Source organism: Hemitrygon akajei, chromosome 14 (genome assembly GCF_048418815.1).
Source record: "Hemitrygon akajei chromosome 14, sHemAka1.3, whole genome shotgun sequence".
In the NCBI taxonomy this organism is placed as follows: domain Eukaryota; kingdom Metazoa; phylum Chordata; class Chondrichthyes; order Myliobatiformes; family Dasyatidae; genus Hemitrygon; species Hemitrygon akajei.
In genome coordinates this window covers 10,432,607-10,455,678 of record NC_133137.1, presented here as the reverse complement: position 1 = coordinate 10,455,678, position 23,072 = coordinate 10,432,607, and the positions used below count along the sequence as shown (strand labels likewise).

Here is a 23,072-nt window from a genome sequence, read left to right as displayed (position 1 = left end):
AACTGCTCCAAATTCACTTCCATGCCTATCATGTTCAAAGAATTGCTGGAGTGTTTCACACTTAGAATCATAAACATATAGTAATAGTATATGTACATTATATAGGGAATAAGCTCATATTCATTTACTCAGAATAGATTTTTCTCAAAAAAATAACATTTTAGTATACAGTACTATATATCTTAGACAAAAGAAGTGCCATGTGTAGCCAGCAAGACAGAAACAGATTCCCAAAGCTCTCATTGACTTTATCTCTTGTATCTTGGTTTCAGTTTATCATAGATTAATTGACAGAGGTTGATTGCTGTGTCTAGTGATGATGGCAGGGAAATACATATACCACAACAGGAAGATTGGAGGTGTTGTGAATAGTGTAGAAAGTTGTCATGGATTGCAACGAAATGTAGATGGGATGCAGACATGAGTGGAGAAGTGGCAGATAGAGTTCAGTCCAGAGAAGTGTAGGGTGGTACATTTTGGAAGATTAAACTCAAAGGCAGAGTACAAGGTTAATGGCAGGATTCTTAGCATTGTGGAGGAACAGGGGGATCTTGGGGTCCAAGTCCATAGATCCTTGCACTAATTGATAGGGTGGTTAAGAAGGCGTATGATGTGCTGACTTTCCTTACTCAGACGATTGAGTTCAACAGCCACAAAGTATTGCTGCAGCTTTTTAAAACTCTGGTTAGACCACACTTCGAGTATTATGTTCAGTTCTGTTCACCTCATTTTTGGAAGGACGTGGAGGACTTGGAGAGGGTGCAGAAGAGATTTATCAGGACTAGAGAGCATGTCTTATGAGGGTAGGTTGTGTGAGCTAGGGCTTTTTTCTCTGGGTGAGGATGAGAGGCTCGACTTGATAGAGGTGTACAAGATGAAAAGAGGCATGGATAGACTGCACAGTCAGCACCTTTTATCCCAGGGTGGCACAGTGGCCAGTATCAGAGGACATTTTAAGGTGAACAGCAGGTAATTTAGAGGAGATGACAAAGGTGCCTGGAATGCACTGCCAGGGTGTTGATGGAGGTTATTACAGTAGGGACATTTAAAAGACTTAGATAAGGTGAGCAGATGTAAGAAAAATGGAGGTTATGGACTGTGTAGGAGTTAAAGGGTTTGATAGATCTCGAAGTAAGTTTATATTGGTTGGTACAATGTCATGGGCTGAATGGCTTGTACAGAATTGTTCTATTCCATGTTCTCTATCAAGTATATTGGAGCTTGACACCCCAGTTGTTTACAGTATATATCCAAGGCTTCACTCAGTGACCAAATAATACAATGCCACGTAAAGATGAGGACACAAAGAATCTTTGGGAGATATTGACAAGCGCAGTCAGTGGGGGATAACATAATAGATGGGCTCCAATGTGGGAAAATATGAGGTTATTGACCGATAGAAGAAAACACATAAATGCCGAGATTTTTTTAAAATGAGAAGTGAGATTGAGAAATGTTATTTAAAGAGGGTCTGAGTGCAAAAGTAAAGCTCTATTACTGCTTTATAGGATCAAATCTGGAGTATTGTGCATAGTTTTAGTCTCCTTGTCTACAAAAGAATATACTTGCCATAGCAGGGGTGAAATAAAAATTCATTTGGTTTATTCCTGGGGTAGTGGGATTGCCATATGAGGAGAGATTCAGTTGGCTAGGTTTCTCTTAAGACTTTGGAAGAATAAGAGGTGACCTTATTCTTAAAGTGCTTGTCCTGGTAGTATCTCTGTATAAGGAGTCTAGAATTAGGGGTCACAGACTGATGGACAGACCATTTAAGGCTGAGACCAGGAGATGTTTCTTCACTTGGGTGGTGAAGAATTAACATCATGAATAATTTATGGTAATATATATTATTTACTATCATCTGGCCAATTCTGGCATATTCTCCTTTTACTCCTCCTTGACACACTCACGTTCTCATTATAGGAACATGATTGTATGTGGATGGTAATGCGTGACTTGCACAAAATTCATCTTCTGTGACCTGTACCATAAGAGAGACAAGCAGCTAAAGCAAGGGAACACTACCATCTGTAGTGTTGGTCTGCACCACTGTACACTATTCTGATTTAGAAATAGATTACTGTCTCTTCACTGTCACTGGGTCTGAATCCTAAAGCACTCCACACTACAGCATCACGAAAGTACCTGCTCTAGAAGGAATGCAATGATTTATATAGATGGTTTGCCACCAGCATCTCTAAGCTATTTCAGAATGGGCAGTAAACAGTGGCCCAACATTGAGACTTGCACCCAAAAGTGATTTAAAAAATGTGAAATACTTTATAGGAAATCCCTTCAATGCATTATGTGAATTTCTCTCTCAAGATTCTCACCACTTCAGTTTCTTTCCAATGTTTTTCAACATATTTCACTAGCATTAAGTAAAGCATCCACTTCCTTTGCTTGTTTAAGTTAGCTTTTATTTCATTGAATTGCATAGGAGCTATCAATCATCATTAATTTAAGGGTTTACTAATTTACATTAAGTGAAATTATGTCTTAAATTAATAGAAAGGGCGAATAAACTTTGAGGTCAATAATTAAGTACAAAACAAAAATCACTTTCAGTGCCGAAGATATGGAGCACTCTGATTGGGCCTAAAGCTATTCTCGACCTCTGTACCAATGAATAATGTAGAATTCAATATACAGTCGAAATATTGAGCTGCCGTAAATGATATTTTAAAGCAAATTATAAAGTAACTTACCCATCATGAAATTGATTTATGCATCTTGAACTTGCCATTATTTGAATAAATATTTCATGTACCATATTTAACACCATTCAAAGTAATAAGTAGAACTAAATAGAATCAACATTTTGCGGTACAGGAGATGTGCTAGTCTTTGAAATAATTGACCAATTAGTCTCACTCCCATGGTTTTTCCCATAACTCTTTCAAAAATGTATCCAACTCCCTTTTGATGGTGACTATTAAATCTGCTTCTGCTACCCTTTCAGTCAGTGCATTATAGGTTGTAACTTGTTCCATTTTTAAAAAAAATTCTCTTTTCCTTACTGTGTTGTTAGTTTAATTTTGGTCTTTGGTTACTGATGCTCTTACCAATGGAAATTATTTACTTAATCAAGATAATACTTAAGAATGCCTGAATTTGATCTCCACCTAATCCTTCATTCCCTGCATTGAGATTAGCCCTAGTGCTGCAGTTCCAATAAAATTGAAATCCCTCATTCCTGGTATAATTTGATAAACTTCCTTTGCATCTTTTAAGGCCAACATTCTTCCTAAGCTCTCCAAGCCTGAGTGCTTGAAACTGCAATGAGCAAAACTATTCTGAATGGGCTTGCTGCTTATTTCTCCCAACTGTCAGTGACAAAAATCACTGCTTTTTGAACACAAACACCCACAACTGATGCTTTTTTAAAAGCTGCTCACTCTAAGCACAGTGTAATGTTTAATGCTCACACAAGTGCATGCTTTAGAAGCAGGTTCGGAACTGTTCAGCAACAGTCTCCTGACTCCCTTCAGTGGCATAGTGTTCCAGATAACCAAAGGGAATCCTGACTGTTTTCTCAATTAGATTTAGTTCTTCATATTATTTATTTTATTTAGCGACACAGCATGGAGTAGGGCCTTCCTGCCCTTCGAGCCACGCCACCCCAGCAACCCCCGACAAACCCAATTAACCATAACCCAATCACAGGACAATTTACAATGACCAGGCATGTCTTTGGACTGTGGGAGGAAAGCCAACACATTCCATAGGGAGGATGTACACAGTGACTCCTTACAGAACGGCACTGGAATTGAACTCTGGAGCACCCTGAGCTGTAACTGCTGTTAACTGCTGCTATTCACAATGCGGATGTTAAAAGTCTATAGAAACTACAAGCTAACAACTGATAACGCTTTGAGGTTAGTAAAGTAGTTGTGCCTTAGTTGGTGTGTGTGCCTTGCATTCTTCAATTACATCTGTACCTTGTCTCTCCGTAAGCCAAATGGCCCCAGTCCCCGACTGTGCAAAGAGAAGCTATGCTCTTGCTGGGGCTAACTGCACACTATTTGCATTCTGTGCATGCCTGGACATGATCTTAACCCTTGCCTTGCTGCAGTTTCCACAATTTCAAAGATTTGTTCCCTGCAATCAGAAATGACATCATTCATAATGGGAACAGGGAAAAAATCAAGCAGTAAAACATAAGTTTGGAAGACTGTGAGTGAGTCAATCTTCCAGAATTGTTAGGGGACCAAGGCAAGGATCTAAAGGAAATCTGCATTACTAAGAAAATAGTGCTGGAGAAGTTGAAGGACTGAATACTGATAGAATGGACATCAATTTCTCTAATTTATGGTAATTTTCCCCCTTCCCCTTCAGTCTTTTTTCTATTCCCCACTCTGAACCCCCTTTACCTCTTCTCCTCACCTGCCCATCACCTCCACTTGGTTCCTCACCTCCTCCCCTTTCTCCCATGATTCACTGTCCTGTCCTATCTAGATTATTTCTTCTTCATCCCTTTATCTTTTCCACCTGTCACCTCCCAGATTCTCACTTCAACCCCCTCCTGCACCCACCAGGCTTCACTTTTCACCTTTTGGTTTATATTCCTTCCCTTCCTCCAACCTTCTTACTCTGGCCTCTTTGCCTTTGCTTTCCAGTTCTGATGAAGGGTGTTGGCTTGACATCTGCTGTTTATTCCTTTCCAAGTAAATCAATAATATTGATGAATTCTTGAAAGTTGAGTCCATAGGTTGTGGAATCAATTCAGAGTTAAAGTGAGTGAAGTTATCCACAGTGGTTCAGGACTCGTTATCTTGTGACAGCGCACCTTGTAGATGGGCTCAAAAGTGGTGATGGCTTTGCTTAAGGTGGACTGGTCTGTGTCCACCCTTTTTGTAAGATTTTCCATTCACGGGCCTAGCTGTTCTGACACCAGGTCGTGATGCAACCAGTCACTGTGCATCTATGGAAGTTTGTCAAACTTCTATGACAGTAGAAGTGTTATTGTGCCCTTTTTTTGCAATGTCATTTACGTGCTGTTTGCAGACTGATCCTCTGATATGATACTGACAAGAAATTTAAAGTTATTAACCCTCTTCACCTCTGAACCTCTAATAAGGACTGGCTCATGAACCTCCAGTTTCATCCTCGTGTATTCAACAATCAGCTCTTTGGTTTTATTGATGTTGTGGCACCATTTAGCCAGATTTTCAATCTCCCTCCTATGTGCTGATTCATCACCACATTTAATTCAGCCAGCCAACGGTGATGTTATCAGGAAACTTAATTATGGTACTTGAGCTTATTTAAAACATGTAGACCGGCGGGGTAAGCACATAGCTTTGTGGTGCACCTGTGCTGAGGGGGATTGTAGAGGAGATGTTGTTGCCAATCCACACTGACTGGGGTCTACAGATGAGGAAATTGAGGGCCCAGTTGCACAGGGAGTTATCAAGGCCAAGGTATTGGAGCTTCGTGATTAGTTTTGAGGGAATGATAGTGTTGAATGCAGAGCTGCAGTCAATAAAGTGCATCATGATGTACTCTGTATCTTCTTTGTCTACACATTTTAGGGCTGAGTGAAGAGCCAATGATATGGCATCTGGTGTTGACTGTAAGCAAGTTGGAGTAGATCTAAGTCGCTTCTCAGGCAGGAGTTGTTATCCTTCATGGCCAACCTCTCAAAACACTTCATGACCACCTTCTCAAAGCACTTTGTCACTGTAGATGTAAGTGCTACTGAATAATAGTCATTGATAGTTCTTCTTGGGCACTGGTTTGATTGAAGTCTGCTTGAAGCAGATGGTTAACTTAGCATGCCAAAGCAAGAGGTTAAGTTGTCACAAAACCCTCCAACCAGTTGACTAGCACAGGTCTTTAGTAACCAGCCAGTGTACTCTCTAGATCAGATGCTTTGCAAAGGTTCACTTTCCTGAAGGATGCTCTCACGTCAGTCTCAGAGACTGAAATCACAGGGTCATTGGGAGCTGTGTGAAGGTGCTTTCACATTCTGTTGGTCAAAACGAGCATGAAGGCATTGAGCTCATCTTAAGAAATACGAACATAGAAATATAGAAAACCAACAGCAGAATACGGCCCTTCGGCCCACAAAGTTGTGCCGAACATGTCCCTACCTTAGAAATTACTAGGGTAACACATAGCCCTCTATTTTTCTAAGTTCCATGTACCTATCCAAAAGTCTGTTAAAAGACCCTATCGTATCCACCTCCACCACCTTTGCCGGCAGCCCATTCCACGCACTCACCACTCTCTGCGTAAAAAAAAAAACAATCAAAAACTTGCCTCTGACATCCCCTCTGTACCTATTTCCAAGCACCTGAAACCTGTGCCCTCTTATGGCAGCCATTTAAGCCCTGGGAAAAAGCCTCTGACTATCCATACGATCAATGCCTCTCATCATCTTATACACCTCTATCAGGTCACCTCTTATCCTCCGTCGCTCCTAAGAGAGAAAGCCAAGTTCACTCAACCTGTTTTCATAAGGCATGCTCCCCAATCCAGGCAACATCCTTGTAAATCTCCTCTGTACCCTTTCTTTGGTTTCCACATCCTTCCTGTAGTGAGTCGAGCAGAACTGAGCACAGTACTCCAAGTGGGGTCTGACCAGGGTCTTATATAGCTGCAACATTACCTCTTGGCTCCTAAATTCAATTCCACAATTGATGAAGGCCAATAAACCATATGCCTTCATAACCACAGAGTCAACCAGCGCAGCAGCTTTGAGTGTCCTATGGACTCGGACCCCAAGATCCCTTTTATCCTCCACACTGCCGAGAGTCTTACCATTAATACTATATTCTGCCATCATATTTGACCTACCAAAATGAACTATTTCACACTTATATGGGTTGAACTCCACCTCTCAGCCCAGTTTTGCATCCAATCAATGCCCCGCTGTAACCTCTGACAGCCCTTTACACTATCCACAATACCCCCAACCTTTGTGTCATCAGCAAACTTGCTAACCCATCCCTCCACTTCCTCATTCAGGTCATTTATAAAAATCACGAAGAGTAAATGGTCCCAGAACAGATCCCTGAGGCACACCACTGGTCACGGACCTCCATGCAGAATATGGCCTGTCTGCAACCACTCTTTGCCTTCTGTGGGCAAGCCAGTTCTGGATCCACAAAGCAATGTTCCCTTGGATCCTATGCCTCCTTACTTTCTCAATAAGCCTCGCATGGGGTACCTTATCAAATGCCTTGCTGAAATCTGTATACACTACATCTACTGCTCTTCCTTCATCCTGGATCGAAACCTTTTTGTTATTTATGTTGCTTGCTTTTACTTTGTAGGAGGCCCCTGAAGCAGCAGGGATAACTTCATTCACCACTACTATGAACTGATTCTACGGCATACAGACTCACTTTCAAGGGCTCATTGCAACCCAAGTTCTCAGTATTATTTTTATTTGCAGTTTGCCATCTTTTACTATTGGTGTTTGTCAGTTTTTATCTATTTATAGTTTTTGTAAAATTTTATTGGATTTTTTTTCCTGTAAGAAAGTGAATCTCAAGGTAGTATATGGTGACATATATTTTGATAATAAATTTACTTTGATCTTTGTAGTAGAGGGAGCGTAGCAAAGAGTCACTGAACTGATTTCTGGGATGGTGGGATGACCATGTGATAAGAAATTAGGTTGATTAGATTTAAAGAGTTCAGAAGAATGAAAGGGGATTGAGTTGAAACCTACAAATCCTGTCAGGGCTGAACTGATAGGATGCAATAAGGACATTTTCCCTAGCTTAGATGTCTGGAATGGTTCATCATTCTTGGGATAAGTTGTAAAATATTCTGGACTAAGATGAGGAGACAGTTAAGGGTAATGAGCCCTTGCACTACATTTTTTTTAAAAGAGAGACAATAAAAAAAGGCATGAACAGAATTGAGGAAACAGCATGAATATATTCTTGGCTCACAGGGCTGAATGGCCTCCTGCTACTACATTTTAATGTTTTTGTTCAATTCCTTTTATTTAGGACATACTAAGTAAAACAGCCATTTATTGAACATCTGTAATTGTTCTGACAAGGTGCTAGTGTGCTACCTTGTGATACATCTTTTTTTCCTACATGGAAGATATTCCCACAGTGCTTTTGGTTGGGGAATTTCATGATTGAGACCCTATAATAAGAGGAAAAGGCAATAGTTTCAGAATGGTAAGTGACTTGTTGGGAACCTGCAGATTCTAGTGTTCCCACACACCTGCACCCTTCTTTTCCTTGGGGATAGAGGATAAGGAGATGTTCTCAGGGTAGTCTAGGCTAGTAACTGCAGTGCATTTAGAGAAAAATCTACAATGTAGCCACTGACTAGGCTGGATAAATGGGATACTATTCAGATAGGCTACTTTTTCCTTGATGGTTGAACTCCCTCACTGTTGTTGGAGCTACACTTATGAAGGGATGCTGCCATTTTGCCCTGATTACTTTGCAGATATGGAAAGTGGTGTCTGAAGATAAATCTTTTCTTGTAAGGTATCCAACTTCTGACTTGCTTTCCATATGGATGGTGAAGTTGTGTTGTTGGTCAATGGTGACTCTCCCAGTATATTGGGGATGATTAGCAGCAATATTGTATTAAAGGACATGTGGCTAGACACTCTTTTTGGCATTGGTCATTACCTAGCAGTTTTGTGGTTCAAATGTTGCTTGCTCCTTGCCAAACCATACACATGTGTTCAGTAGTTACTTCTGCATTGAAGCAAGGAATGTTTCATTATCCATGAAGCTGCTTCTTGATTCAAACCTGCTTTGATGTGGGAGGCAGTCACACCCACCTTATCTCTGTAATTTAGTGCCTTGGTCCTTGCTTGAAATAAGTCAGTAATGAGATGTTAAGCTGAATTGTGATGCCCAAATGGGCATTAATGGGTAAATATCGCTTGATAACACCATGAATGACACTTCTGTTTTAATAATTTGCATCAATCAACCAAAGTGTTGTATGTAGGGGAAACATTTTCTTGGTTTGAATTAGAATCCTTGTTTGGATTACCCAAGTACTGGCAAATTGATTAGAAATATTACCTTTGTGATATGGTAAGTGTGGATTATATGTATATTATTGCTGCTGTTCTTCAACAGAAAATAAAAAAATAAAACCCAGATGTACCATAGCTGGACTTATTTAAAAAAAACTGAGTAATTTTGTATTGACTGAAGTTTTCTACAAATTAGTATAATTTAAAATCAAACAAATGATAAGTAACACAAGCTAAAATATACCTACTCCAGCTTGAGATTTCATATTATAAATTACAAATTTTGTGGACATTCTGCCTTCCTTGAAATATGCAAACAGTACCAAGTAAAATATTGTAGAAGGATTTGATGTTTCATTACAAGTTTGGGAATAAAGAAGCATGTGCAAAAAAAAAAGGAAATAATGAGACTACCACTGGCATAATTCATGTAGTCAGAGACAGGTCACTGTATTTCATTTAAATATTTAATCCAACCCTTTGCTTTGAACTACATTATCTAATCTTGCACTTGTTCATATATTGCAGAATGAAATAAATGAAATTCCCTTTTTTGACATTGATCTACCATATGAGCTGGCACTGAGAATTTTTGAATATCTTGGCAGAACTGAACTTGGAAGATGTGCTCAGGTAACTATGACTTGAATTACATTACGAAGAAAATTTCAAGTACCTTTTTGTGTTTTCCATCTTGCATATTTGAATAAACATTTCAGAATGTCCTTCATTGAGTGGAGCTTCGTACTAGGAGTCTTGAATTTGAATGTTAGAGACCAAGAGGGAAATTACAGGAAAAATGATGCTGAAATAGTCTGTGAATTTGGAACGGATGCCATCATATTCATTTTAATTCACACAGTACATTCAATTTCAACTTAAGGGAATGCTTCGCAATTCAACAAAGATCAAGATAAAATTCATGATTTGTTTCCATTAATTAAAAAAAATTATTAGATTAAGCAAGGAATGATGTGAATGCAGGACTAATTATTAAAAATATATTTATTTAAAAACAACGGTCTTTAAAAGTACATGAATGATTAGGGCTAATTTCTTGATTTTTTTAGGAATTAGTAAACATAAGTGTAGCAATGGTAATATTCCTTCAAGCTAGAATTGAATGGCATATTAATAATCAGATGTGGAATATTTAATCTTCATGACGAAAGAACTTCTGTGTTTCTCAGGTGAGTAAGACATGGAAGGTTATTGCTGAGGATGAGGTACTTTGGTATAAACACTGCTTGAAGGAAGGTTACCAGACCAAGGCGGATATTGGTGACTTCACAGGCTGGAAAGCTGTTTTACGAGATTCATTGCAGAAGAAAAAGACACTACGAACCAACTGGAAGGTAATCCATAATTCCTTAAAGCTCTACTAGTTATTTCATTTAGTAACTGAGCTATAAGCATGACCAAGTTAAGCAGTGTAATTCTACGCAACCAAGAGTTGAAGAATCAGGAAGTTATGTTGTAGCTTTATAATACTCCAGTTAGACTACCTCTGGAGTTTTGCATTCAATTTTGGTTCCTCCATTACAGGAAGGATGTGGAGGTTATGGAGAAAATGCAGAAGAGATTCACCATGATATTTCCTAGATAAGAGGGCATGTACTGTGAGGAGAGGTTGGACAAACTTGGGCTATTTTCTTGAGAGGCAGAGGTTGAGGAGAGACCTGAATTAAATCGTTAAGATTATGAGATGCATGGAAAGAGAAGACAGTACTTGTTATAGGGTCAAAATGTCTACTAGAGTGCATGGTTTAAGGTGAGGGGCTAAATTCAAAGAGATGTATGGGCAAGATTTTTTGCACAGAGTGGTGGGTGCTTGAGATGTGCTTCCAGGAGTGGTACTGAAGGCAAGTACAATAGAGGTATTTAAGAGGCTCTTACTGTGCCTCACATTAATGAGGTTCACGTGAATGTGCAGAGAATGGAGGAATATATAGACATTGTGTAGGCAGAAGGGATCAGTTTAGTTAAGTGATTAAATACTTGTTTCATTAGTTTTTCACGATTATATTGGTCAAATCATCTGGTCCTGTGCTGTACTGTTCTATTTAACTACTTTATTCATTTGAGTATAGTCATTAACAGAAAGAGAAAAGCTATTTAGGTACACTGTCATTATGTTTTATACAGAAATGAACTTTAAACAATAGTTATTAGATTGCATAAGAAAAGGAGTCCTGGCAAATTCACCGATCTGTAATAACGGCTGTTGAGACAAATTATTGCAACTTCACTCTTGCCCTAACAGAGATTGGAATTAATATAAGACAGAAAATACACCTGTACCTTTGTGGTCTTTGTGCCCCAATTATTTATCAAAAGGGTGTGCTAAGCTATTGAGGGAGGTGTCTATGATTGTCAATAAAGTGTTTGTTTCTCACTTTGTATGAACACAAAATCTTGTATTCCACTGTCAAAAATTAGTTATTTTCCTTGCTCGATATCTTTTAGTTCTGCTTTAGTTGTCATTTGTTTGAATTGTTTTAACAAAATAATACCAAGTAGGAATTTCCATGGAGGAGTTTTCTCTTGCACTTAACATGGCATCAGAATATTTTAAAAATCTTTTATTGTTTTGGGGAAACTATTTTGAAATTCAGCTATTTTCAACCAAATCAAAGAAACTGAATGTTAATTTTCAGAGCCAAAATACCTCCTTTAAAACTGAGATTCCTTCTTTACAAATAACCTCTTCTCAGGCTTCCAGCCGGGTGCAGGCATTGATCTTAACTGATGTTTCAATGACAAACTCTGCCATCTTCATCAGGGATGATGTCTCGTCTGGTGGTTATATATACCCCTGTTGTCTGTCCCTCCTGATTGGTTAGGCTTCATCCAATCAGGTTTCTGCTGTCCCACTTAGTTTACTGTCAAATTCCAGATGTTACATAGTGCAAGATCTTGGTCTTCGTTAAAATTCTTTTTCTCTACTTTTCAGTGGCTTCCTTTACCAAACAGTCCCAAAAGCCATTGGCGCCACACAGTAGTTTTGTACTGTCAAAGTCAATTCTATGACCATTGCGAATGCAATGTTCTGCTACTGCCGATTTCTCCAGGTAACCCAAATGGATACACCTCCTGTGCTCCTTAATCTAGCTTTCCACCATTTGTCCCATCTGGCTGATATGCGCTGCACCGCATTCACAGGGAATCCTATAAACGCCAGCCACCCTGAGTCCCAGGTCATCTTTGACCCACATAAGCTGTGATTTGAGCTTCCTTATGGGTTTAGAACCATAGAACATTACAGCACAGAAACAGGCCTTTTGGCGCTTCTTGGCTGTGCTGAACCATTTTTCTGCCTAGTCCCACTGATCTGCACCTGGCCCATATCCCTTCATACACCTCTCATCCATGTACCTGTCCAAGCTTTTCTTAAATGTTAAAAGTGAGCCCACATTTACAACTTCATCTGACAGCTCATTCCACACTCGCACCACTCTCTGTGTGAAGAAGCTCCCCCTAATGTTCCCTTTAAACTTTTCCCCCTTCACCCTTAACCCATGTCCTCTGTTTTTTTTCTTCCCTAGCCTCAGTGGAAAAAGCCTGCTTGCATACACTCTATCTATACCCATCATAATTTTATATACCTCTATCAACTCTCCCCTCATTCTTCTACGTAGATTGATAGTACACAGGGGTTTGTGGATGGTATTAATCTAATATTTCTTCAGGATTCTGGTGATCCTTCAAGAAACTGTGGAAATATAGGGGAAATGGGTGGTAGAATAGATGGAAGTCTCGTTGTAGGTGAGAACTGGAATTTGATTGTAAACTAGGTGGGATAGAGGAAACCTGATTGGATGAAGACTAACTAATCATGAGGGACGGACAATAGGGGTACATATACCACCGAACTAGACATGCCTCAGCATCATCCCTGATAAAGATGACAGTTTGTCATTGAAACATCAGTTAAAATCGATGCCTGTACCCAGCTGGAAGTCTGAGAGGAATTTATTCGTCATTTATTCATGGCCAATTAGGAAAAGGGGAGGTGCAACGAGACCTGGGTGTCATTGTACACCAGTCATTGAAGGTGGGCATGCAGGTACAGCAGGCGGTGAAAAAGGCAAATGGAATGTTGGCATTCATAGCAAAAGGATTTGAGTACAGGAGCAGGGAGGTTCTACTGCAGTTGTACAAGGCCTTGGTGAGACCGCACCTGGAGTATTGTGTGCAGTTTTGGTCCCCTAATCTGAGGAAAGACATTCTTGCCATAGAGGGAATACAGAGAAGCTTCACCAGATTGATTCCTGGGATGGCAGGACTTTCATATGAAGAAAGACTGGATCGACTAGGCTTATACTCACTGGAATTTAGAAGATTGAGGGGGGATCTTAGTGAAACGTATAAAATTCTAAAGGGATTGGACAGGCTAGATGCAGGAAGATTGTTTCCGATGTTGGGGAAGTCCAGAACGAGGGGTCACAGTTTAAGGATAAAGGGGAAGCCTTTTAAGACCGAGATGAGGAAAAACTTCTTCACACAGAGAGTGGTGAATCTGTGGAATTCTCTGCCACAGGAAACAGTTGAGGCCGGTTCATTGGCTATAATTAAGAGGAAGTTAGATATGGCCCTTGTGGCTAAAGAGATTTAGATGCATATCATATTTTTACTGAGTTAAGTATTGTATGTAATTAGTTTTGCTACAACAAGTGTATGGGACATTGGAAAAAATGTTGAATTTCCCCATGGGGATGAATAAAGTGTCTATCTATCTATCTATCAGAGGGTATGGAGAGAAAGCAGGTACAGGGTTCTGAGTTGGATGATCAGCCATGATCATACTGAATGGTGGTGCAGGCTCGAAGGGCCGAATGGCCTACTCCTGCACCTATTTTCTATGTTTCTATATACACCAGAAAAGTACTAGATCCTTTTTCCTTTCTTACAATTATTTTCCCTCCCTTTTCTGAAGGTACTGGCTTTTAAGGGATATAATTCCATAAGTAACAGTTACTCATCAACTGTTCATCCAAATAGCCTTTTCCGTTTCTGTCTATGCATATTTTTACTAACTGCTCCAGTGAACTGAGGCCAGTTTTAGTGCCTCATTTGAGATCAGTGAACACTGGCACAGATTGTAAAATGAACCTGGCAAAAGGTGGTCAGGGGACATTGCTTCAGCATTATGCACTGCTTTAATTTATTGTTAGCCTGGTTGTGTGGAGAAGGATTTTCGCTTTTTGTGAGTGTCACAGCACTTTATTTGCTAGTGTAAATCCGTTTCTGTAATAGCAATCAAGCTGAATTTTGACAGCTTTCAATCATGCAGACCTTTGTAAGTACTTACTGTTGAATGCAAATTTGTTTATTTTGTTTTCTAGCCAGTTTACAGGATTGAACGTTTTCTCGATTGGCATGAATGCCTCTAATTTTTAAAGGGCTAGAGTATTTTTTTCAATCAAATCCAAAGGCAACTCCCTCAAAATCTTCTTTCCATCCATCCTCTTTTCACAGTCTCTAAATGGTGCTGGAACCAATACAAGCGAATTTGCGGTAGATGGAAAAGTGGGTGACAGCTTGAATTCAGAAACAGTCTGCTCTATATCTCTGGTCCTATAAATTTCTAACTTATTTAGCCTACAGGAAACTATGTTTAGAGAATGACCTCATTGATGCCAGTACATCTCAGATGGTTCATAATGGTGCTCACTCATGCAACAAAACAAAAACAGCTTCTGTTGCTCAGTGAATCAAAGTCTTGCACAAAATAGCACATGCGTAATATTTACCAAGAGTAGTCGTCGCCACCACCAACTGTGCCTACACAACCACCTCTGCCAGCTCCCCGGATATTTTCAATAATTAAGTACCACATTGCACATCTGCATCTGTGGGAGATATAATAGATTAGAGTAAAAACAAATGAATAATGCTGTATGCTTGATAAGTCTGTTACAATTCAGTCTTGTTATTGGTTTGAATTACTGTTGATTGTATTAATTTATGGACAAGCTGCCCTGCTTGTTCATAAGTCAAAAAGTTTTATTTTGGAGATGCAGATTTACGGTTGTATGCCAATGCTTTACCACTTGTTCTTGATCTCACTATGTATCATGACACTGGCACAATGGCTAGAATCAGAATCAGGTTTAGTATCACCAGCATATGTTGTGAAATGTTTTTATTAATGGACAGGTTACACCATCAAAGGCTTAAAATATTTTCCATGCGTTACATAATAGTTTATTTTCATTCTAAATTGCCCAACTGATATGTAAATGACCAGCGTCATGATCTTGTGGACATCTATAATTATTGCCTGGATTGGAGGACTTAAGTTATAAGAAGAGTTTGGAAAAGCTGGCTTTTTTCCCCTCTCTGGAGCAAAGGAGGCTGAGAGTTGAGCTGAGAAAAGTATGCAAAATTAAAAGAGGCTTAAGTAGGCAGATGGACAGAATCCTTTTCTCAAGTTGGAATATAAAAAGCAAAGGGGCATAAATTCATTTCCCTGATGCTGTCTGACCTGAGTTCCTCCAGCAACTCGTGTGTGTTGCTCTGGATTTCTAGCATCTGCTGAATTTCACCTGTGTATGATCATTGTCTTTGCCTATGTAGTGTCAATGGGCAGCACAGTAGCATAGTGGTTAGTACAACACTTTACAGTACAGGCGACCCAGGTTCAATTCCCACAGCTGCCTGTAAGGTGTTTGTATGTTTTCCCTGTGACCATGTGGTTTCCTTCCCGGTGCTCCAGTTTCCTCCCACAGCCCACTGAATTAAATAGTGGGGTTACTGAGCAGCTTGGCTGGAAGGGCCTATTCCGTGCTCTATCTCAATGTTAAATAAATAAATCTGAATGTCCCACACCAAAGATTGGTTTTACTAGCCTTAAGGTATGTGTTGAAGTTAAATTGTGAACAGGTTTTATTTCCTGAAGAATTATTCACATAATTCCATAACACCTGAATAATCCATAACTGCATTTCAATTGGTGTATTTCCTCTATTATGTCAATGATGGCAATGTTTTGGCTATGATTATGTAATGATTAATTACAGGTTATCCACTGCTTAAAAATTTAGGTACAGCCCATATGTGTGAATGGTTATTTGGGAGATCCCAAACATAAGTTAGTGGATTTGATAGCTGCTGTAAAGCTGCAGGCATCTTCTGTCACTTACAAACTTGTTCTTGGCTGCATTTCCATTATGCAAATTAGATTACAAACAGCTCAAAGAAACAGAACCCTATAGCACCCTGGGGAAGGCGTGTAAATTTCATATTTTCTATATGTTACTAATAAGAGACAGATCTTTCTGCCTGTGTCCCTGTATGCTAATTGTTTTAAAACTTAGTCTCTTGAAACCAATACAACACCTTTCATCAAAAACTTAAACCTATTAAATAATTTCTATAGCATGATTCTGTCTTGTGTCTCAAATGTTTAAATTACAAGTGTTCTAACTACTTTCCCATGTTAAACTCTAAGTTTCAGTTTTGTATCCATATTTAAATATTGTCAATATTGACAAAGCAGTAGATATTCTTTACTTTGGCTGGTAAGTTTGAAGTGATCAAACTGCATCTTAATACAAGTTCCCATTAACTTAGTGTGGGTTACAGTTGCACACACAAATCCAGGTTTTTGCTGATTATTTTAGTGAGCATTATGTACAAGATTTGTTGTGAAAGTGATAATTAAATGTGATTAAGCTTGAATGTTTCTTTTGATGTTCTTCAAGACTTTCTTATTTCCTACAGAATCGTATTGGAGCTGCAAGCCAGTTACAGTATGATGTTGGAGGAATATTATGTGATGCACATTCATGCAATGGAATGGTAGTTTCTGGGTAAGAAAATGTCAAAGTAATTGAATTTTTCAACCTTACCATGACATTGCCATAGAGATAAGAATAATAAGATAACTCCAGGAGTAGCTAGATGGCAACAATCTTATTGAGGGTTAGGGGCCAAATAAATGTGAGGTTAAAATGTTTCTAATTTATTTGATTAAAAAAAAATTTATGAGTTGTATGCATAAGTTAAAGTTTCAAAGTACATTTGTTATCAAAGTATGTGTGCTGTATACAACCCTGCAGACAGCCACGTAACATAGATTTGCCTTCCTGCAGACAGCCATGTAATACAGAAACAACATGGAACCCATTCAAAGTAAACAACAAACACCCATCGCTCAAATAAAGAACAAATCACTCATACGGCAGAAAACAAACGAATAACACACAAAATATTACACATCAAACCGCCGAGTCCTTTAAACAGTCTAGAAATGTTTAGTTTAGTTCAGTTCAGTTCAATTTAGTGCTGTGTTGTTCGTTGACTGCATGCCGCTGATCCATTCTGCCCCGATCAAACTCACACAAAATAGCAATAAAAAAGGAGAAACCAGAAACATGTATAACATGAACTGCAGAGCCCTATAAAAATGACTCCAATTCACAAACTGTGCCAATCAAACCTTGCCCAAAGCCCTGCACCTTCCTCTGGCGGCAGCGAGCAAGAGGGAGAGCGAGACCTATCAAATGCAAACAGATGGCTCTGAACACCCGCTTGCCTTCGGCTCTTCTCTTTGTTGATTTCAATCTTTCATTCTTGCTCAACACTTCAATTGCTGAGTTGGTTGAGAATTGGATCTGATTATGGGTCCGTGCTCTGCCATTAGTTCTTACATTTCGCTCCCAACCTTGCTGTTGACCATTCTGTATTCCTTTAGAGACAGCAAAAGTGCCAGATTGCTCAGTCAGCCCAAAAAATACATTGTCAACATGTAAATTACAGGCTCCCATCGCACACAGATTAGTAGTAGAAGTATATATAAAAAAGGGAGAACAAGTAGTAGTTTTGTGAACTGTCTGCAGGACGTCATGTTATTCCTGTTGGTCACTGGCACCATCTTGGTGAAAGGACGCTATGCTGACGACACCATCCATTTGCTAATGGTACATATTGTCCTGGAACATGAGACTCCAGTGCTATAACCAGGAGGGTGAATGGTTCCATTGTCTTAGTTGTATCCAGTGCTTCAGCTGTTTCTTGATATCATATAGAGTGAGTTCAGCTTTGTTATTGACACACATACTGAGCCCCTCCATCGTTGATAGCCTTTTATCCTCCTCCTCCCCTTACCAATTTCATTCATGACTAAATATATCAAAACTGCAGGGCTTTAATATGATTGGTTGTGGCTTGCTTAACTCTGCTCTTTGCAGGCTCAATGTATATAATTTAATTGGATTTTCTTTACAATTTATGTTATACTACATATGTTTAATATGCTTGTAAATTCTCTCTCAATGTAAGAAAAATTTAAAACCTTTCAAATATCCTTAATTGATGGGAATAAGTATTTTGTCATTGTGTAATGTGTATAGTGACTTCAGTTTTACTTTGGATAACAATATTATGAATTTTCATTGCACTTATTATTGTAAATATGTGTGGGGAAAGAAATGGAACAGTAATTTTTGGATGTAAACAATGAAACAGCATGTAAAATTTGATGGACTTTTGAAGTACTCCATGCACTTTGGGTGTGAAGATGAAATTGCTTTTTACGTTAGCCAATATTTTAACCCCAACCAGTGGAATGTTTTCCCTTGAAGCCCATTAACTTTAGTATTATCAAGGATCTTTATCGCTTGTCTCAGTCAAATTCTACATGGCAGCCGATCTAAAGCTCGACTCTGGAATTCACTTCTTTCTTCCTTATTTTGACCAGTGTTGTAATGAGGTCTGGATCTGAGTAATCCTGGCACATCACAAATTGAACATTGATGAGCAGATTATAGTAAAATGAGGGGTGTTTGGCAGCAATATTGGCAACACCGGCCATTTGCTGATGGCACAAAATGTTCTGGAGCATGGGACTCCAGTGTTTTAAGCAGGAGGGTGGTTGGTGTCATTGTACTTTTTCTATCCAGTGCTTCAGCTGCTTCTTGATGTCATACAGAGTGATTTGAATTGGCTGAAGACTGATTTCAAATATTGAAGATTCTTCAGTAGAAAGCTGAGATGGATTGTTCATTTGATTGTTCCTGTTAAGTTAATTGTAAACAGTTCAGCTTATTTCTTGGCACTCATGCTGAGACCCTCCATCAGTGATAATGGAGTCCTCCTCCTCCTCTTCCTTTCCCCCTTACCTGTTTCATTGCCCAGTCTCGTTCATGACTAAATATGTCAAAACTGCAGAACTTTGATTTGATTGCATAACTCTGCTTATTGCAAGCTGTTTATGCTCAGTAGCTGAATCAATTGTAGATTATATATTTTGAGTCCTTGGAGTATTATACCCACAATCTTCCAACACAAATGACTTGGAAATATTAATTTTACATATATTTTTGGAGGTCAGTGGATGAATTGGCTTGATTGCATAATATGAGTTTGTCTCAGATTAGTTAGAAGATTTGATCTTAATTTTTTATTGGGTGGCTGGGCCTTATTAATTAGAAATAATAAACTATCATACAGTGTTGCAGGGAAAGTTAATTATTGTTCATCCTTGATCACTCATGGCTGTGAGTTAAAAGTGTCTATAGAGAAAAAACTTTGAAAATTTATGGATCTCTTCTCAGTTTTGAAGAAATGTATTCCATCCTGAAAACTCCTGAAATAATAAACCAAATTGGGATACAAAAAAGTGACCTGGCTTTTGTATTGTTGACATTTAACTCCACTTTAGCTCTGCTTTAAACAAGCTAATTGCTAAATAACAAAACAATATCTCAAGGTTGAAGTAATTGTGTCTGGCATAATTGCTAATTCATTCTGATTAATTGTTACTTTTTTAAGATTTCCTTGACTGAATCATATTAATCGTCATTTCTGGATGGAAATGCAATAGGGGAAAATGGTGTTCAGTGAAGGAAAAATAAATCATGTCCAGAATATTGGATATTTTGTTCTAATAAGCAGCTGAATGTCTTAAACATGGTCATGTTTGTAGTTCTTTTTAAAGGTTTATAACATTAGTTATTTTGTCCAATTCAGTAAACAAATACCTTCTGTGATCTTAGTCTGATTGTTTAGTTCTTGAATATTGTAGTAGGAGATTAAATATGATTTTAAAGATATTATATAGCTAAAATTTAACCAAGAAAATAAAGTATTTGCTGTAATTTTGAATGCAGGCATTCAGTTTGGAGCTTGGTACTCTGAATGGCCAGTTGTGAAATGGTTGGGAAAGTATTTTCCTCATGGTTTTCTGTTCTAGAAGTGAAGAGAAATCGCATTCTGTCAGAATAGTAATGTGGAATCAGGGTCAGGTTAGATAAGTTTCTCACTTTCCTCTCATACTTCTTTTAGCTACTCCATATCTGTAGCACCCTTTCTACTGCTCAAGCTTGCTTGCTCAACTTTGTAGATTCTTACTTCAAAGTATAATAATTGAATTGACTTTATTACTTACATCCTTCAGATATGAGGAGTAAAAATCTTTACGTTACGTCCAGTCAAATGTGTAATTATAGTAATTTATAATAAATAGTACGTACAACAGGATAACCAGTATAACATAGAAATATAGTTCTGTCAGCATGAATTAAACAGTCTGATGGCCTGATGGAAGAAGCTGACCTGGAGTCTGTTGGTCCTGGCTTTTATGCTGCGGTACTGTTTCCCGGATGGTAACAGCTGGAATAGATTATGGTTGGGGTGATTTGGGTCTTCAATGATGCTTTCAGCCCTTTTTACACACCTTTCTTTGTATATGTCCTGAATAGTGGGAAGTTTACATTTACAGATGTGCTGGGCTGTCCGCTCAACTCTCTGCAGAGTCCTGCGATTGAGGGAAGTACAGTTCCCATACCAGGCAGTCAGTAACACAGCCAGCCAGGATGCTCTCAATCATGACCCTGTAGAAAGTTCTTAGGATTTGGGGGCCCATACCAAACTTCTTCAACCATCTGAGGTGAAAGAGGTGCTGTTGTGCCTTTTTCACCACACAGCCGGTATGTACAGACCACATGAGATCCTCAGTGGTGTTTATGCCAAGGAACTTAAAGCTGTTCACCCTCTCAACCCAGATCCATTGATGTCAATAGGAGTTAGCCCGTCTCCATTCCTCCTGTAGTCCACAACCAGCTCCTTTGTTTTTGAAGCGTTGAGGGAGAGGTTGTTTTCTTGACACCACTGTGTCAGGGTGATGACTTCCTCTCTGTAGGCTGCCTCATTATTATTTGAGTAGGCCAATCAGTGTAGTGTCATCAGCAAATTTAATTAGCAGATTGGAACTGTGGGTGGCGACACTGTCATGGGAATACAGAGAGTAAAGAAGGGGGCTTAGTATGCAGCCCTGAGGGGCACCTGTGTTGAGGGGCAGAGGTGAGGGAGCCCACTCTCACCACCTGCCGGTGAGTTCCTTTGTGAGCCCGGATGTGTTGCATCACATTAGACTGATCACATTATAAATTTCTCACTTATTTACCTTTCAGTTGCAACATTATGCAGATATAAATATTTGAAAGTTGAGGTGATGTGGTTACCCTATTTGGAGTTCATGACCACAATAGAAGTATTGTCTTACAATCTTAAAGCTGAGCTTGGATGACCCTTCATATTTTATTTATGTACCCAATTGTTTGTTGAACTAGAATTGACAGCACTGTGCTACTAATAAAGCTTTGAGGACATTTGTTAGATCAGTAATCTGTTCTCATTGTTGCTGAATTTTGTTAATCCTTATGTACAATTTGATTTTGTGTGGGGGAAAATCATTGATTTTTATTATAATTGTGAGTTACAGTATATTGTAAGATTTATTAGAAGATAGTTATAGAATGTTTCTATAAAGTATATAATTTCTTCAATTTACAACCTTACACTGATCATGAGGCTCCAAAAGCACTGAATTTGTTTGTTGGAATTCTGAGTCATTCTGAAAATAATTTGATACATAAATTTAATCTTTTCTACTTTCTGCATGAAATTCGTGAAAACCTTTGCAATGCTTTTATACTATCGATATGCTGGTGCTAAAAGTTGTTCAACTTTGTTTTTTGGTTGTATGTTAAAGTGTGAATGTCCCATTCTCAAAACATTTAAAACGTGGCACTGGATGGGAGCCAGAGGATTAAGAAAGACTGGTGTACCCTGTCTATTGTGCTTCCACTCAAAAAAAACAATGGATTGTTTTGTTTCACTGTGGAGTACAAACCATAATTTAACATTTAAGGTAAAAAGACAAGAGGACAATTTAATAGTCTTGTTGTCTTTAAGTAGGATTGGAATAAATGAGCAACATAAACCCCTTGTGTGTAGTTTATTGGCTAAGCATTAAATGTAAGTTCTCTAAGAAATTGTTACTTTATTTAATAACAGAGGCACTGCAACAGGAGAAAGCATAGAACAATAAAATATTCAGCTTGTCATTAGTTGTAGTGTAAATGTTAGAATTTATTATCTGGTATGTGGTAACAGGACTTTTTTAAAAATAAAAGTCATAATGTGGCAGATCTTCAGTCAAGATCCTCCAAATTTGTTGCTGCTCATGGAGTGTCAACTTTCTGAGAGTTCTCAGACATTGCAAAGCCCTTCTCACAATCATCTACGTTGGAAGAGGCTTACAATTGGATATCCATGATGTCATACTAACAGCACCAGATTTAGAGTCCACCTTCATTGAGCACTTTTGTCTATATTGTTACCTCTGAGGTTTGGAGTTAATTTGAAGAATATGCCAAAGGCATTGACTACAGGTAACTAACAATGAGGTGCCAGCTTGCTGTAGCTAAAGTACTGGACTGCTAAATTCCAAGAGCTCTAGGCCACAGACAGAGTTAAGAGATCTTAAAAACAGTAAATCAGGGCAAAGTACTGAAGTCCTTCCAGGTCTAATAATGAATCAAAGAAGTAACAAGAGGAACCTTCACAATATACCCGTTCCCAATGATCATGGATTCTAGTGGAAAAGAAAAGTGAAAAATTTGCAACTGTCTGAAATTTAAAGCATTCAGTGGAAGATCCGTTTTTTGCCATCTTGTGAAGGACCTACCATCTTTTGAAGACAGTTATTAATTCATTCCACTACATGTTAGGAAACAAAAGATTATATTCTGACTGCAGTGATGAAAATTTTGCTGCATAACTATTGGTGGTTTGTGCCTGTTGCTAAGGGTGA

At 38.7% G+C, this 23,072-nt stretch overlaps 1 protein-coding gene across 1 annotated transcript in view; it reads left to right on the top strand.

Annotated features, from left to right (window-relative positions):
• fbxw8 (F-box and WD repeat domain containing 8) overlaps positions 1 to 23,072 on the top strand; it is a 144,335-nt gene that overhangs the window by 2,442 nt on the left and 118,821 nt on the right. The window contains exons 2-4 of the mRNA XM_073065469.1: positions 9,500 to 9,604; positions 10,162 to 10,326; positions 16,697 to 16,785. Of these exons, the coding sequence (XP_072921570.1) occupies positions 9,500 to 9,604; positions 10,162 to 10,326; positions 16,697 to 16,785 (359 nt within the window). The remainder of the gene's footprint in view (positions 1 to 9,499; positions 9,605 to 10,161; positions 10,327 to 16,696; positions 16,786 to 23,072) is intronic.